Here is a 16,019-nt window from a genome sequence, read left to right as displayed (position 1 = left end):
GTTACCTAACTATTGTGCAACATAGTACACAGGAAAGAGTCAGTATTTCACCCTTGTAGTCCTGTGGGTAATTCTGAGCTGTGATTTTGTGGTTAGGGTTGTATCACATGTCTCTAACCCAATGCAAGATAAAAATTTGAAGTATATACCTGTAAAGTATATTGTTTTCACACCATGTTAATGTACAATTATCATATCAAATGTCTTAGAAATCCCATAGAATACTTTCTTCTGTCAGAAACCTTTTCCTTAAACATCTCACATAGCAGTCATCATCTTAGAAGAATGTTGTAGCTGGGCTGTGGTGGTGACCTGTGCCTCTAATCCCAGCAGTCTGGAGGCAGAGGCCAGGCTGGTCTACAGAGAGAGTTCTAGGACAGCCAGGGATACACAAAGAAACTGTTTCGAACAAAAGCAAACAACAACAAAAAGCAGGTGAAAACTGTGCTTGCTGCATTTTAAAAGCACAGGTCATTCTAGGGGCTCTGCAAGATAGCTTGTTGGCTAAATAAAGTCCTCTCACATGAGTTAATTCTAGGTCTACCTTTTAAGGTGGAATAATAAATCTATTTGAGGCACTTCAGTGTTTTAGCTGCTAGTCTTTGTTCCTGACTTAGTCTGTCTTCACAAAACATTGATCTGTACAAAGCTCACATCTGGCTGCTCCTCTTCACTTGAGTATTGTCTGCTTCCTTTTATCCCTTCAACAGCTGTTAAGTACTACTAATGCACCAGACAGAAAGTAAGACAAGGTTCTCATCCATGTTCAAAATAGTGACTTTCTCATCAGCTCACCTCACATTAGCTAATTCTGCCTCTGACTCTGCTATCTCCACTTAAAAACTGTTTCTTGAAGGTTTCAAGAAAATCCTGCTGGTTAAGAACTCCTAGTCAGCTTAATAATCTAACTCTAGCTCCAGCCCCATACTGACTGGTTAGTAGAGAAGGGAATGATAATTCAGAGTGCCATATGTAGCAGGTTTTAGCATTTGCTCTTTGCTTGGTATTTATTTTCCTTTCCTATGTTTGCTTTCAATTTCAGTTCTGGATATTTAAAAGCTAAACAATATATGGAAGAAGAAAATTATGACAAAATCATAAGTGAATGCTCAAAGGAAATAGATGCTCAAGGCAAATACATGGCAGAAGCATTACTACTACGAGCCACCTTCTACTTGCTTATTGGCAGTGCCAACTCGGCCAAGCCTGACTTAGATAAGGTCATCAGTTTGAAGGAAGCTAACGTGAAGGTACGTCTTGAAATGTGTGCGCGTGTGGAAAGTTAGAAGGTAAACGGTTACTTATTTTGCTAGCATTTCCATGAATAGCTATTTTTTATTTTGAGGAATCTTCATCTAATAATATTGATGTGGTGAATCTGAAGCAGTAATACTTAACCTTCAGGCAAGAAAGTAAACAGTTTCTACAGCATTTATTTTACCGTCAGATTTCTCTTGTGGTCATGGCATACTGTGAAAGGTTGGTTTTGAAAAATGGTGACAGTGGTGTGGATGACGACACTCTTCTAAATATTCTTAAAATCCTTTTGAAATCAAATTTTCATACTAAGGTTACCCTAAAAACTTTTTATTGATCTCTTTCCATACTGGTTTTCTAGTTACTGGATTTCTTTATTCTATTCTGCTACAAAGTATTTGCATTGTTGCTTTGAAGAAACCTGTGTTCATGATCATGCCTTTAGCTTTAACAGCAAAGAGTAATAATATCTATGTATGCTGTGTATAAAAGTACTTCAACTAGAAACCTAAAATAAAACTCTTAGGAAAAACATAGGACTAACTGTTACCTTGTATTAGGAAGGGGTTTTATAACTTCAAAAAATCAAAAATTCTGTGCTGGAGAGATGGCTTAGCAATTAAGAGCACTGACTGCTCTTCCAGAGATACTGAGTTCAATTTCCAGCAACCACATGGTGGCTCACAACCATCTGTAATGAGATCTAATGCTCTCTTCTGGTGTCTGAAGACAACTATAATGTACTTATATATGATAAACAGATCTTTTTTAAAAAAATCCAAAAACGCTATAAAGATAAAAAAAAAAAAAAACTTGCTGTCAAGGATAACAACTTGAGTTTAGTCCCTGGAGCCCAAATGGCAGAAGAAAGGGTGTACTCAAGTGATTGTCCTTTTGTGGCAGATGTCCCTGTGAATATGCAAATAAATGAACATGAAAAGAAAGGTAACAGCTTTTGAGCCAGGCATGGTGGCTTGTATTTGGGTGGCTGAGGTGGAGGACTGCTTTAATAACCCTGTGCTTGAAAGGACAGTATCAGAAAACTGAAAACACCATCCATAGAATGGAAAACGTTCATGAAAAGTTTTTCGTAATCAAGAATAGAAGCTCAGAACTCAACAGTAAGAAGGAAACCTAATCTGAAAATGTATAAGAGATTTGGATACCTCACCAAAGAATATTCTACAGACGAGCGATGGCAGCATGAAATGTGTCCCAGTAGCATTATCTGTTCAAGTGCCTTTTTCTTCTATGTCATGACGATAATTATTCTTTTAAACATTGAAAGCACAGGCAACAAGACTAACTCAAAAACATAGATTGTAGTGAATACTGGTGAGAGTGTAAGGAGATTGAAACATTGTGTTGTGGTACGAATGTAAAATGACAAAGATGCTTTGGGAACTACTTTGGTTATTCAGAATGTTAACACAGATAGTTGCCATGTAAAATCTATCGATGTTGCTTCCAGAGAATTTAAGACATACATATGCATACCTGAATGGTGACAGCAATGTTAATTATGACACTCAAAAAAATAGAAATAACACGTATGTCCAATATGTACACCAAAATATTATATCTTAAAAAGAAATAATGATACATATCACATTGAAAATACTACCTGAAAACAAGAAAACACCATATTGTATATGAAACGTTCAGAATATACAAATGTGTGAAAAGGGACTAGAGATCAGTAGTTTCTGGGCATTTGGATGAGAGGTGTTGTGCTTATGTGTGTTGTGTTCTTTAGGTACAATAAAAATGCTCTGAAATCTACAATAACCAACTTTTGTATATAGTCTTTAAAAGGATGAACTTTATAGTAGGCATTACAGAATTTTTTTCTCTTAATCTAAATTGGATTTTGAAATTAACCGGGTACTTTCTCTCGATTTGGGTGTATAGCTTCGAGCAAATGCCCTCATCAAACGAGGCACCATGTGCATGCAGCAGCAGCAGCCTATGCTGTCTACTCAGGACTTCAACATGGCTGCCGAGATCGACCCTATGAACTCGGACGTTTATCACCACCGAGGACAGGTGGGTAGATCTGATCTAGAGCTGTGCTTGATAACTTCTCTTCAGGGATTCTTGACGTTTTCCTACAACATGTGAGCTCTTGACAGTTTATAATAATATTGATAATACAGAAGGAGAAGGTGCACCCCCCCAAAAGAAACCCAAAAAAACTGTTAACAGATCCGCTAGCCTTTTTGGGGTATCATCTGTAGTTTGTAGGCTTTCAGTGAGTAAACACTAATCCCATTTAGTAAACATTTTAATGATTCAGTTATATACGTGTGTGTAGGGTATGTGCACATGAGTGTAGGCTCCCAGGGGGGCCAGCGGTATCAGATCCCCCTGAAGAGGAGCTCTAGGGAGTTGATACCCTCTACACATGCAGGGAACCAAACACCCAGAATACACCTAGTCTTGTCTGAATTGCTCAGCATGCCTTCCTTTATTACAGTGGAGTAGAAAGTTGTAAAGTTTCTACAACTGAAAATATGTATATTTACTTATTTTAGACCTAAGTCTCACTTGCTGTGCAAGCTCTTCTGAGCTCGCCTCCAGCCTCAACAGCCTGAGACTAGCATTATAGATGGACCTGATTTGAAGTTCTTTGTAGGGGAAAATTTTGTCCAGTGTTTCTGAAAGGTGTTTATAAGATGTTGTAACAGCATTTTAAAAATTCTTGCCATTTCCATCTTTATTTTAATATCCTGAAATCAGTGAATAATAATTATAGAAAGTTCTAACCAGCTTTGAAATTAAGTACAGGAGCACTGGATTTTTTTTCTTACTTTTTTTTCAAATTGCAATAAAAGAATTATCTTTTATTTTTAAATCAGATATCGGTTTTAAGGTTTGAGAATTGCGGCTTTCTGTCCTGCAAAGTAATTTTATGTTGAACAGTTAATAAATTCTGAGCATTAACTGTGACATCAAAAGAGCAGCATAGTACAGACTTAAACGCAGGGCCTGGTATTCTATTGCATTTAATTATGTCTTCTTTTCTAGCTGAAAATTCTGTTGGATCTAGTTGAAGAAGCAGTGGCAGATTTTGATGCATGTATCAGATTAAGACCGAAGTTTGCTTTGGCACAAGCGCAGAAGTGTTTTGCATTGGTAGGTGCCTTTTTACCTTGTCATTTCATAAGCACATTTGTATTTCATAGTATCAAGCAAAGTGAGTGTCATGTTGTCTACAGAATCGTCTCTTTTTTTCTCAAAACAGTGATCTCAGGGAGGAAAGTATCTGAAAGCGTGTTTCTCTGTGTAACTGGCCTTGGGCTCACAGCCCTCTTGCCACAGCCTTTCCTATTGGTGCTGTTACAGCTGTGCATTGCACATCCAGCTCCTGAGTCTAAAACAGAATTACTTCTCCACCATAAACTAGTACCGGGGTATCAAAGATAATTTAAAGAAATAATGCATAGTTATATCAAGACTTAACTGCTTTTGCTTTCTTTATGGCCAGTCCTAAAATAATTTTCGTTCTATAGAAAGTTGTGTCATAAGCATTATAGGTTTAAGATGAAAATGAAATCACTACATTAAAAAGTCTGTAGGTGGGATGTATCTTGGTGATAGAGTATGTGTAAAGTCCTTGTTTTTAATTCTGGCACTGCAGAAAAGTAAATCAGAATTATGCCATCTATATGCTTAGTTAACGTGTCTTAGTTTTCTGTTGCTGTAAAGAGACACCATAACTAGGGCAGCTTATACAAGGAAACATGTACTTGGTTATGTCAGAGAGAGTATGTCAAAAGTCAGGTAGGCATGGTACTGGAGCAGTGGTTAAGAACTTACCTCTGATCCATAAATGGGAGAAAGTGGGCCTAGCCTCAAAGCCTACCCCCAGGGACATACTATTTCCAAAAAAGCCACACCTCTTAATCCTTTACACAAGGAAGGAAGGAAGGTACATGTTGCAGTAAATATTTAATTGGATCTGTCTTATCTCTTTATCAACCCCTGTGGGCGCCGCTTAAAATGGAGCTGAGCGCATGGACTGTCACTCAGTCCACGAGTCACACTCTACCCGAGATCCCTTCCCAGGTGGTTCACTCCGCCCGCTCTGCTGCTCCTGCTCCAGCGTGCTTCTTTACCCCATTGCCCAACACAAACATGACGCTTTTCATACAGGTTTATATATTCAACTCTCAACCCACAAACCCTCTATACAATAAAATTATGCCCAATGGACAAAGATACAAACTGACCTTCCATATAAGATTTTTTAAAAAAAGCTATAAAATCCTTAAAATATTAAAAGCTACCTATTAAGTCCACCTGAATCCAGCTCTTCCTTCTCGAGCTCCATCTTGATTTCCCCTTTCTCCTCTCTTCCTCCCCCAATTTTCTCTTTTACCTCTCCCTGTCCAATCATGTAATGCCTTAACATAAATCTCTAGGTAGGTAGTGGGTAACTCACCTGCTCTTCTGGAAATGCGTATGTAATGTTCTGTGTCTAGTATGATATGTTAAGGCTTCAGACAGTTTTATTTATTTATTTTTTTAGCTCTTTAACTGGAGTTTTTTTGATTTTTATATAGTATCGCCAGGCATATACAGCAAACAATTCTTCACAAGTCCAGGCAGCTATGAAAGGTTTTGAAGAGGTCATAAAGAAATTTCCAAGGTGTGCAGAAGGCTATGCACTTTATGCCCAGGTAAGTGTAGAAATAATTTTTAAGAACTACATTTGTAAGCTGAATCCAGCATGGAACTATGCTGACCTCTGACCTCTAGGCGCTCACTAGCTTGTTTGCTTATTTTTCTTTGTTTGTTTATTTTACTAGGTAGGTTTGGCTGGCATGTATAGACCAGGCTGGCTTTGAACTCAGAAATCCAAAGGCATGCATCACCAAGCCTCTTTAAATTCTTGAAGATTTATTTATTGTTTTAGAGTTATAACTACAAAAAAGCAAGATTTAAACCTACACTAAATTCAGCTTGCCTTGAACCCATGATCAAGAACAACTTGGCCTCCAAGTGCTGAGTTTATAAGATGCCAGATTCTAATTTTTTATTTTTTTAATTACAAAAGAAAACACTAAGGGCTTTGTGGAATGATCACAGAAATAGAAAATATTAAATTATTACAGTCTCTGTTAGACTCTTCCCCTAATCCCTTTGTGGGGTTGCTAGCTTTCCTTCATACTCTTTAGTGACATCTCATAAAGCCTTGGAGGGTTTATTGAAGAAGGCCTGTGAGAAGTTGATTTCTGTGGGACATTCTTACCATGTGTCCTACACATCACTTGGCAACAGCTGATAATCTGGGACACACACCAACCTAGAAGTTGCTGTCTCTCTTCAGTCTTAGTTCTTTCCATTTCTTTATAAAAATGAAGCTCACTACACATGTAACTTAACTATAAAAGCATCTGCTGTGTAAAACTATACAGGTAAACAAAGAAAATGAACATTTATAAGTGGACAGTAATCATCCTTACCTTTGCCATAGAATTCAGGAGCTTAGGGTATAAATTTCTTACCTCACCGAAAACCCAAAGAGTGCTGCCCTTCAGTGAAAGTAATACAGGAAGGTCATTTCTGCAGCCTGTTTCCACATTGCACATTTCTCCTTTCCCTTTGAATGGGTTTGATTCCTAGAAAGTTTCTTCAAAAATTTGAACTGGCATAACTTCACTGAAAATTTAATGTAACTTTATATACACATATTTAAACTTAAAACTTATTTTCCATAGCTTCTAGAAAAGTTACATAGTATAAACTGTTTAATTCTCAAAGCTTAGATGGGAGCACCTCCCAAGTTAAACCGTGACATAGTGTTCATGAAAGTAAGTCTTCTTTCAGCCAGGTCATTAGTTGTTATGGTAAATAACAGTTACCATATTTATAATGTATCTTTTAAAATAACTAACCCTTAGACTAATTCCCTTACTATTAGTGTGATAAATTATAAATACAAGTATAAGCTTACGAAAATGTGATTGATATAGCTGTCATTAAAGGTAGGTTTTTGTATATTCTACCGTTTCCCAAACCTTTTAATTTTGTTAAGATATAAAATTTAAATTGGCTTAAATTAATTTCAAGCCATAATTTGATGGTGAATAAGTAAATGTTAATACTTAATAAGGAGTATGCTTTTAATTTTCAGGTTAGAATTACATTAATATCTAACTGAAGTTTCTCTTCACATAGGCACTAACAGATCAACAACAGTTTGGTAAAGCTGATGAAATGTATGATAAATGTATTGATTTGGAACCAGATAATGCTACAACTTATGTTCATAAAGGGTATGTATTTTTCTGGATCTATTTGTTTCAATAAAATACTAAATCTCTTTCACAGTAATGTAATATTTCTTTCAGCCTTACAGAAATAATTCAGATAATAGTAGACCTATCAATTATTTGATCAATTTATTACACTATGTAGGTTGTTTTTTAAATTTTTGTACATATGAACCTGTTATATCTGTGCATGTGTGAATTTGTGTACATGCTTGCCACAGTAGAGGTGAGGATAATTTAGACAACAGTCTTTTCTACCTTGCTTGAGACAATCTGAGTGTGGTGTCTGTTCAGCCTCCCCACCCCAGCCAACAAGGGAGAATTTAGTTGTTAAACAAAATGTATAAAGTAATCATTGGTGGCAGAGTTACATGGTATACAGCCTAATGGTATCATTCAGACAAGTATATATTATTTTACCTCCCAAGTTGACCAGTGAGTATGTAATTTCATAGTATTTCTGTTATGGCTAATTATGTAAGACTAGTAATTGTAATTATGATACATTGTGCAGAACTCTTAAGAATGCAAGTTTGTTTGAGTGCTTGGAATCAGTCTCACTATATTGCTGGCTGACTTTAAACACATAAACATCAACTTCTGCCCTGCAAGTTCTGCAATTAAAGTGTGTACCATAATGGCCACTTGTAGGGTAATGTGTAATACTTATGTGTGTATCTATTTGTGCAGGAAAGTAAACTATATAAAGATTAAAATATTGAGAAGCCGAGGCAGAAGGATCTTGAATTTGAGCTAGTGAGAACCTTTCTCAAAAAAATAAGCTTAAAATAATTCTTGTATTTGTTATGATATACATCTGTGGGTGACGTTTAAGAAAAATTGTGACAATGAAATTAAAGACTGGAAAGGACTGGACCAATTTGATTGCTCAGCAGCTAAGAGCTGTCCTTATTGTCTAGAGGACCCAAGTTGAGTTCCCAGCATCCATGTTGTCAGGCAACTCAGCCACCTGTGGCTCCAGTTCCAGAGGATCTGAGACCCTCTTTGGCCTCTTGAATGTATGTGCCGCACATATACATAAATGGGGGCGAGTAAAGGCTGTAAAACAAGTATTTTTTACATTTAATTTTTGAAATGGTTGTATAAATTATTCAGAATTTATAATATAGTGAAAACGGTGCAACAATTTTATTTTTGTAAAGAGAAAATAATTATCAGTAAAAGGAGAAGCAGTCTTAATTTGCAGAACAATTTTTTCACAATGGGTTTAACATACGTTTTATTTCCAAACAACTGAGACAATTGGCTGAATATACAACTAGAAATCAGCCAGTGCCGGTAGCTGAGTAGATAAGAGACCAAAATAATGCGACTTTAGCCCACAAAACTCTTCTCTGGGACCTTCCAGCAGTCAAAACTGGTTTTTTCCAACAGGAGTTGGAAGGGAATGAAACAGGGGGTTGGTATTTGTATATAAAGTCGTTGTCTCTGTTTCTTAGAAATACAGAGAAACAGAAAACTGCATCATGACTTACACATCTGTGGCCATGTACTAAGTATCAGAAATAGAGACCAGAAGCCTCCACTGTGTGTGCTGCTATAGTTTCTGCTTCCTTATACACTATTTGTTTCTGGAGGGAAGAACCCAAGTCATATTTTATATTTCTGTCGGTACTGGGTCCATCTAACTGTCTCTCCCCCACCCCCATCTAACCCCAAATCCAGTTTACTTCAACTTCAGTGGAAGCAAGATTTGGATAAAGGTTTGGAGCTTATCAGCAAAGCTATTGAAATTGACAACAAATGTGACTTTGCCTATGAGACCATGGGGACTATTGAAGTGCAGAGGTAACTTGTCAAGCTTCTTCTTAGAGATGTAGTAGTTACTGCCTTTTGTTCTCGTTACATCTGTTTGATTATCAATCAGTATCGACTAATTTTTTTTTTTTAAGTTTGCTGTACTTTTGATGCAGGCTTCCCTAAAAATTAGGGAATTCAGATTTGCCTCATTTCATTATTTTTTCCAAATTAAAAGTTACACTTATAAAAGCTTTCAGGCTTGTGCCTTAAGAAGTGAGGTCCTTATGGTGCACAATTCCTTCCTGTGGGAAGACCAGAAGGCAACAGGGAACAGACAGCTAGGCCATAGTGGGATCTGATCCGCTACAAAGAAGCAACCAATCAAGAAACTGGACAGGTTGTAACACATCTTCTGAGCTCCTGAGTTTTCATGAAACCTCTGGTTTGGTTGGACATTTTACAGTTCTGATTTCCCTAACTTTGTGTAAATATTTACCCAGAGTTGCACTTAAGGTCTACATTTAATGTTGACAGCTATGTATGTAGTGAACTATGCCCCTTTAATATTGGCATTTCCTCCAGAATGTATTATAGACCCAGGTACTGGTTTTCAGTACCTTCCAAATCTCAGTTCTGTTGGCCTAAACTTGTCTTTATAACGTTCCCAATCTATAATTAAAGTGTACAGAAACTAATTCCCAAGCCAGTTAGGCTAACAATGTCACGCTGTGATACATTACTGAGGACAAGACTTGAGTCATACTTAACTGATATCAAGGCACCAATCTTGCCACTATCACTTGTCAGGAATCAGCATAAATCCTCTTAATTGCCTATTAGTCTGCTCTTCTTCCTGTGGCTCTCTTTCCTCCAAAAGACTGACCAAAAAAAAAAAGTGATTCTTCTCATGTCAGATATGTACAAATACCTTTTCTTATGTTAATTTGTTTTTTGCAAATAAAATTCTTTTACAAAGAACAGTGGTTCATAACTGTGCTTGATCAAAGCATATAAAAGCACTTGACATTTAATTGAGGTTATATTCATAGACAGTACCTTAAGAGGGTAGGGGTTGAGGGAGTTTTCTTTGTATGGTAAATTGTACTGTAAAAGTCCATTTTGGGGGCTGGAGAGATGGCTCAGCAGTTAAGAGTACTGGCTGCTTTTCCAGAGGACTTGGGTTCAATTCCCAACACCCACGTGGCAGATCACAGCTGTCTATAACTCCAGTTCTAGGGGATCCAACATACTCATATAGACATACATGGAGGCAAAACACTAATGCATGTGAAACTTAAGAGCTGATTGTAGGTCTAGGGACCGGAGTTGACTGATAAAGTGCTTAGCTAGCATGCCTGAGGCCCCGGGTTTATTCTCTAGCACTACAACTGGGCATGCAACAGATTCTAAATGAACTCTGAAGGTTGATGCAGGAGGATTAGAGATGTTCAAGGTTCTCTTAAGCTACATAGGGAGTTTTAGGTAGGTTGGGCTAGAAATCTTGTCTCAAAAAGTGTTCATCTGAATTCTACTTTAAAGTCAAATGATTGGCATTGCTGGTTACACTAATACTTTGCAGATTAGCTATTGTCAAAATGGATCCATATAAACCAAAAATAGTTGATTGTGTTAGCCATATACTACAGGCAGTTAAATATGGTCACCTTTAGTGGTACTGAGTTACCTAGTATTGACTTTGATCTTAGTTGCAGGATTGTGCACATGAGTAATTAAGTATTATGCACATGTATGTATACATAGGTAACAGTACTTACTGTAAACAGTTGTTTCTTAGTAACTGTAATACTTAGCCACACTTAAATGTAAGAGGTAACTTTTATTAGCCATAGCATGTTGGTCCATTTATTCAAAAACAGATAGTAATTACCAACCTTTGTACTTGGCTGTCAGAACTGAAAGATACCCACGAATGAGCGAGCTAGTAAGGTGATGTGAACATTCATCTGCTTCTTTTACGGGGCTAATGGAACTGTAAGGAATATTAGGAATGAAGTATTTAATTTTTCTGGGAAGAGAAGGTGGGGGAATATACAATACTATATTTGAAGTGGGCCCTAAAAGGTAGGGATTTATTTGATCAGAGTTCAGCAGAAGCAATAATCTGAGGCTCTTTGTGATCAGGTTTGACATGGTCAGGGAACTGGGATTGACCTTTGGCTGCATCAAAGTTTTGGTTTTTGGCATTTGGGGTGAGAGATAAGGTAGTAAGAGTGTGGACTCAGTCCTTTAAGGGGCAATCGTTTGAGGGCTACTAGTGTTCCTTGTTGCCAGAAGCCTCACCAGAAACATACAGGCTTAGGAACCAGGAAATTTAGGATTTTTTAAGTAACCAACTTAATTGCCCTAGTCTGCCTGTATTAACAAAGGATTCAAGATAATGTAGACAGGGTAGGCTATCATGCTGGCCTCTGTGAGGAGGATGTGCCTATCCTTGCAGACCCAACATGCCAGGGTGGGGTGATACTCATGGGGTGTCCCCGTTCTCAGGGGTGAAGGGGACGGGGGAGTGGGGGAAGAGCTGTGGAAGGTCAGGCCTGGGAGGAGAGATGGGGTGGATATTGAAATGTAAGGTGGATTCACTGGTGCTTTCAGTATGCTGTGCTAGGCATTCTTGTTTATTATGAAAGAAACATTTTACTAGATTATAGTTGAAGGCTTCATGCAGCACAGTTAAATTTTATTGGTTATTGAGAACTGTTTGTTGAAGAATCTTGGGATTTTTGCTCTTTTAGAGGAAACATGGAGAAAGCCATTGACATGTTCAACAAAGCTATCAACTTGGCCAAGTCGGAAATGGAGATGGCTCACCTGTATTCACTCTGTGATGCTGCCCATGCCCAGACAGAAGTAGCAAAGAAATACGGATTAAAACCGCCGACATTATAAACACCAGGGGAAACAGACGGACTCTTTTCAAAGAAGTTTACCCCCTCTTCAACTGACCCCTAAGACACTGTCATGAATTGTTGAATGGTGGAACTTAGTATTCCCTTTGTGATGTTGTCATTCATTACATCTGTTTCATGTTTAGGTGTAGTGGGCGTGGCCATTGGAGGAAGTTTGCAGTCTCCGAAGCTTTTAATCCCTGTGCAACAAAAGCTTTTAACATGTTAAAGGGACATTAAAACAAAGTTGTAGAATACAAACAGTAATTGGCCATGCAAATAAAAACTTTGATTTGTTGATTTGGTTTTTTTTTTTTTAATATTGGAGTGGGGATTATGTTCTGAATGATTTTGTTTTTACAGATGTTTGTATAATATGTGAGTGTTTTATAGTATGTTAGTCTTTAACATAGTAAGTGCTGTAAAATAGACTTCTTTTGTATTCAATTAATCCTTTTTAATTTTTTTGAAGGGTGAAAATCTTCAATATGGATTTCAGTAAAATTGAAAGACTTACTCTATTGTCAGCATGCACAGTGCCTCTGATTCTGTAGAACTTTAGTAAATTATGCAGAAGCAAAATATTCTGATTGATACTTGTACAGGAAGACTTAATAAGGGACCGAACAAGGAAGGTAAGATGAATGAGACGTGTATATACTTGCCTGTGCCTATTCCATAGTAAGTACTATTTAATAGTATGCTTTTTAAAGAAAGTGGGTGTATGTGAACAACCCACATACAGACGGAGTACATGTGATGATATATAGGAATATTTAATTAGCTTAAATTTTCTAGTGACAGAAATTTGGTAAAGGTTCAAAAAGAATGTGAGTCCTGGAGCCAGGGCATACTTTCTGAAATGAAAACTTTAGTGTTGTAGCTGTGGCTGTTAACGTAAGGGATCTGAGCCAGTATTTTCAGAGATGTCCAATACATAGAGTACTTTTTGTATTGAGGTGACCTTGACCTCTAAGGACTGATGGTCCACGTCCACATCTCCAGGGGATACTGACAGCTGACTTTACTCTTGTCCTGTTCACATTTTTCTGTACCTCACCTTCTCGTTTGAATCTCTAAGCTGTTTCTATTCGTCACTTTCACAGACTATCCTTTTACTTATTTATATGCTGGATTTTTCTGGTTGGGGAGGGATGTGTTCTTACTGAGTCTGTTTCCAACATCCAGGACAGGTTGAGGTTTATTTAAGTGAAATGATTTTTAAAAAGCAAGCCTGTTAAGACTTATGGACATAAAGTCTAATTACAGTTTACATTGTTGAGAGTAAAGGAGCATTTTACACTCTTATTTAAAAGGGTGCTTTATCCCACTGAAACCAAAATGATTTTGTCTACAGATGCTGTCTTTTTAGGAAATACTAGAACTGACTCCTTATAAAGTCAGTTTTTGGACGATGCTGGTAAGCCTATGGCTGATTTCACTAGGAGCAGTTAACATAATCTAAGGGGACTGGGGCGATGGAAAGTTGGAGAGCTCTTCATTTTGTTGTGAAATAATTCTCCAGTGATGATAATCCTAAATACAGAAATCTCCTCATCTCTGAATGTGACCTCTTTGCTTAGAAGTTTTTTATTTGCATGGCTGTATTTACATTAATAAGGACAACTTCTACTCTGCTCCCTTCTTTCTTGGGGTTGGGTAGGAAACACTGAAGCATGTGCCATTGAAAACTGTCATTCCAGATACTCAAAAATGTTTTTGCTTGTTGTGAACATATTTGAAACTGCACTGAAAGCTGCATCTGTCTGTATCTTTACTTTTGTAAATGGCTTCACATGTAAATTCACAAAATAAATACTACATTCAAGCTTTTCTATCCATTTTTGAAACAGAAAAGATAGAAAATTTGTTCATTCATTAACTGAAACCCTCTTCTTGTTGATTCAAACTAACTTTGAAGATAAGCATATACAAGTTTTTTGTTGATGTGGTCATGAAATTTCCTGCAAATATTCATCTCTCTAAGAATGAAATAAGGCTCTATGAAGAGCAGTAGCAAGAATTCATTCTTTATCTCTCTTAGGCTTGTATAGCAGCCCACAGAGCCATCTGTCACATGTTATCATGGGGCTAAGGTCTTCATGCTGATTCTACAAGGGAGGTTAATTATAGTCTCAACCATGGAGAGAACTTGAGAATGTAAACTAAAGCCGTAAACACCACAGAGGGCACAGAAGAACTACTTCGGAAGGAAGTAGGGAGAACTGGAGAGGTTTGGTTCCCAGGACTTCCTGTGGCAGCTCACAGACTGTCTGTAGCTCCAGTTGCAGGTGATCTGACACCTTCTGCCTAGTCAGGCATCATACACACAGGCACACACACAGTGCATAAACATGCATGTGGGCAAAATAACTAAACATAAACCATCATTTTAACAGAATAAAAACAATGAGTTGGCCTTTGTGAAAAGTATACAGTTTGCTTTTCAAATAATACTTTTTTAATTAAAATTATTTGGTATGGTGGAGCATGCCTGTAATCTCAGCACTTGGGTGGTAAGAGATGCGAGTCACATAGCAACGCAGAAAATAAGACGGCAAGGTATGAGTGAAGTTGCAGCAGTTCGAGGAGGATGTTTAGTATGTGAGGTCTGGGTAATCCCCAGTGTGAGCGCAGGTGAGCACTCCCCTTCAGAGTGCGTACATCAGAGGATAAAGCCATAAAAATGTAAGAAAAATGTTATCGACTGATATCTTACTGAAGACACACATGGAAAGATGTTAGTGTCAATGATTAACCGGTTTTTAATATTTTATTAGTTGTACGAAGCATACGTGTGGAATGCAGCTTTATAGAATGGGTTCCTTCCATCATAGGGGCTAAAGATTGAACTCAGGTTATCAGGCCTGCCTTTTCCCCACTGAGCCATTTTACCAGCCCAAGAAATAGTAAATTTACTGAGAAGAAGCTGGTTATAGCATTGTGCATATAATCCTAGCACTTGGGTGGTTAATGCAAGAGAATCCCAAGTTCAAGGTCTGCTTGGGCAGTATCTCCAAAAAGTTTTTTTTTAAAAAAAAAAAAAATGTAACCATGCTAAATTGGTGAAGATAAGGAATAGGGACAACTGGAACTTACACAGTTGTTGGCAGCACTGTAAAATGGTACAACCACTTTGGTAGCAATTTGATAGTGAAATAGATATGAGCCCATGATAGGTAGAGATATGATTCTAGTGCTCCAGATATGAAAAGCTTGTTTGTTTCTAACATCTTCATTCAAAAGGCAGGAAGAACTCAAATGTCTATCAACAAGTAATACATTGCTGATGTACAGGTAAGATAAACAACCAATAAAAGGTTATAATTAACTTTTTACATAATTCCAGAAAACTTAGAAGTTCTCTATGGTGAAAAAACTTATCAGTGATTGAATAGTTTGAGAGTTTACAAGATTATAGGGAGGAGCTGAAGAGATGGTCCAGTGGTTAAGGCTGCTTGCTGCTCTGGGAGACTTGAGGTCAACTCCTATCACCCATATTGAACAGCTTATGAATACCTCTAACTCCAGCCCTGGGGTATTTATCCTGACCTCAGCACCTGCACATACCCATACACACAGACAAGGAAAATATTCCAGAATGCTTACAAGGGAACTTCTGGTGGTAGTACTTTCTTGATTGGTATTTCATAGATGTATGTGGGCCAAATTTTACCAAACTGTATACTTCATTGTATAGGTCATGGGACCCAACTGCATATATATTCCTGTTTACAAGTGGCATGTTCTTTTTTTTTTGTTTTGTTTTTTGGGTTTTGTGTGTGTGTGTGTGTGTGTGTGTGTGTGTGTGTGTGTG

The 16,019-nt window shown here is 37.5% G+C and overlaps 1 protein-coding gene across 1 annotated transcript in view; it reads left to right on the top strand.

Moving 5' to 3' along the window:
• Nucleotides 1–12,502, top strand: part of TOMM70 (translocase of outer mitochondrial membrane 70) — a 28,890-nt gene extending 16,388 nt beyond the window's left edge. The window contains exons 6-12 of the mRNA XM_080918800.1: nucleotides 1,043–1,250; nucleotides 3,169–3,303; nucleotides 4,285–4,392; nucleotides 5,823–5,939; nucleotides 7,441–7,538; nucleotides 9,222–9,344; nucleotides 12,050–12,502. Of these exons, the coding sequence (XP_080774926.1) occupies nucleotides 1,043–1,250; nucleotides 3,169–3,303; nucleotides 4,285–4,392; nucleotides 5,823–5,939; nucleotides 7,441–7,538; nucleotides 9,222–9,344; nucleotides 12,050–12,203 (943 nt within the window). The 3' untranslated portion in view covers nucleotides 12,204–12,502. The remainder of the gene's footprint in view (nucleotides 1–1,042; nucleotides 1,251–3,168; nucleotides 3,304–4,284; nucleotides 4,393–5,822; nucleotides 5,940–7,440; nucleotides 7,539–9,221; nucleotides 9,345–12,049) is intronic.
• Nucleotides 12,503–16,019: the final 3,517 nt, after the last annotated feature.

The sequence above is a fragment of the Micromys minutus genome (assembly GCF_963924665.1).
Source record: "Micromys minutus genome assembly, chromosome: 7".
Classification (NCBI taxonomy): Eukaryota; Metazoa; Chordata; class Mammalia; order Rodentia; family Muridae; genus Micromys; species Micromys minutus.
Note: the sequence above shows the minus strand (reverse complement) of the source record. Positions and strands in the feature narration are given on the sequence as shown.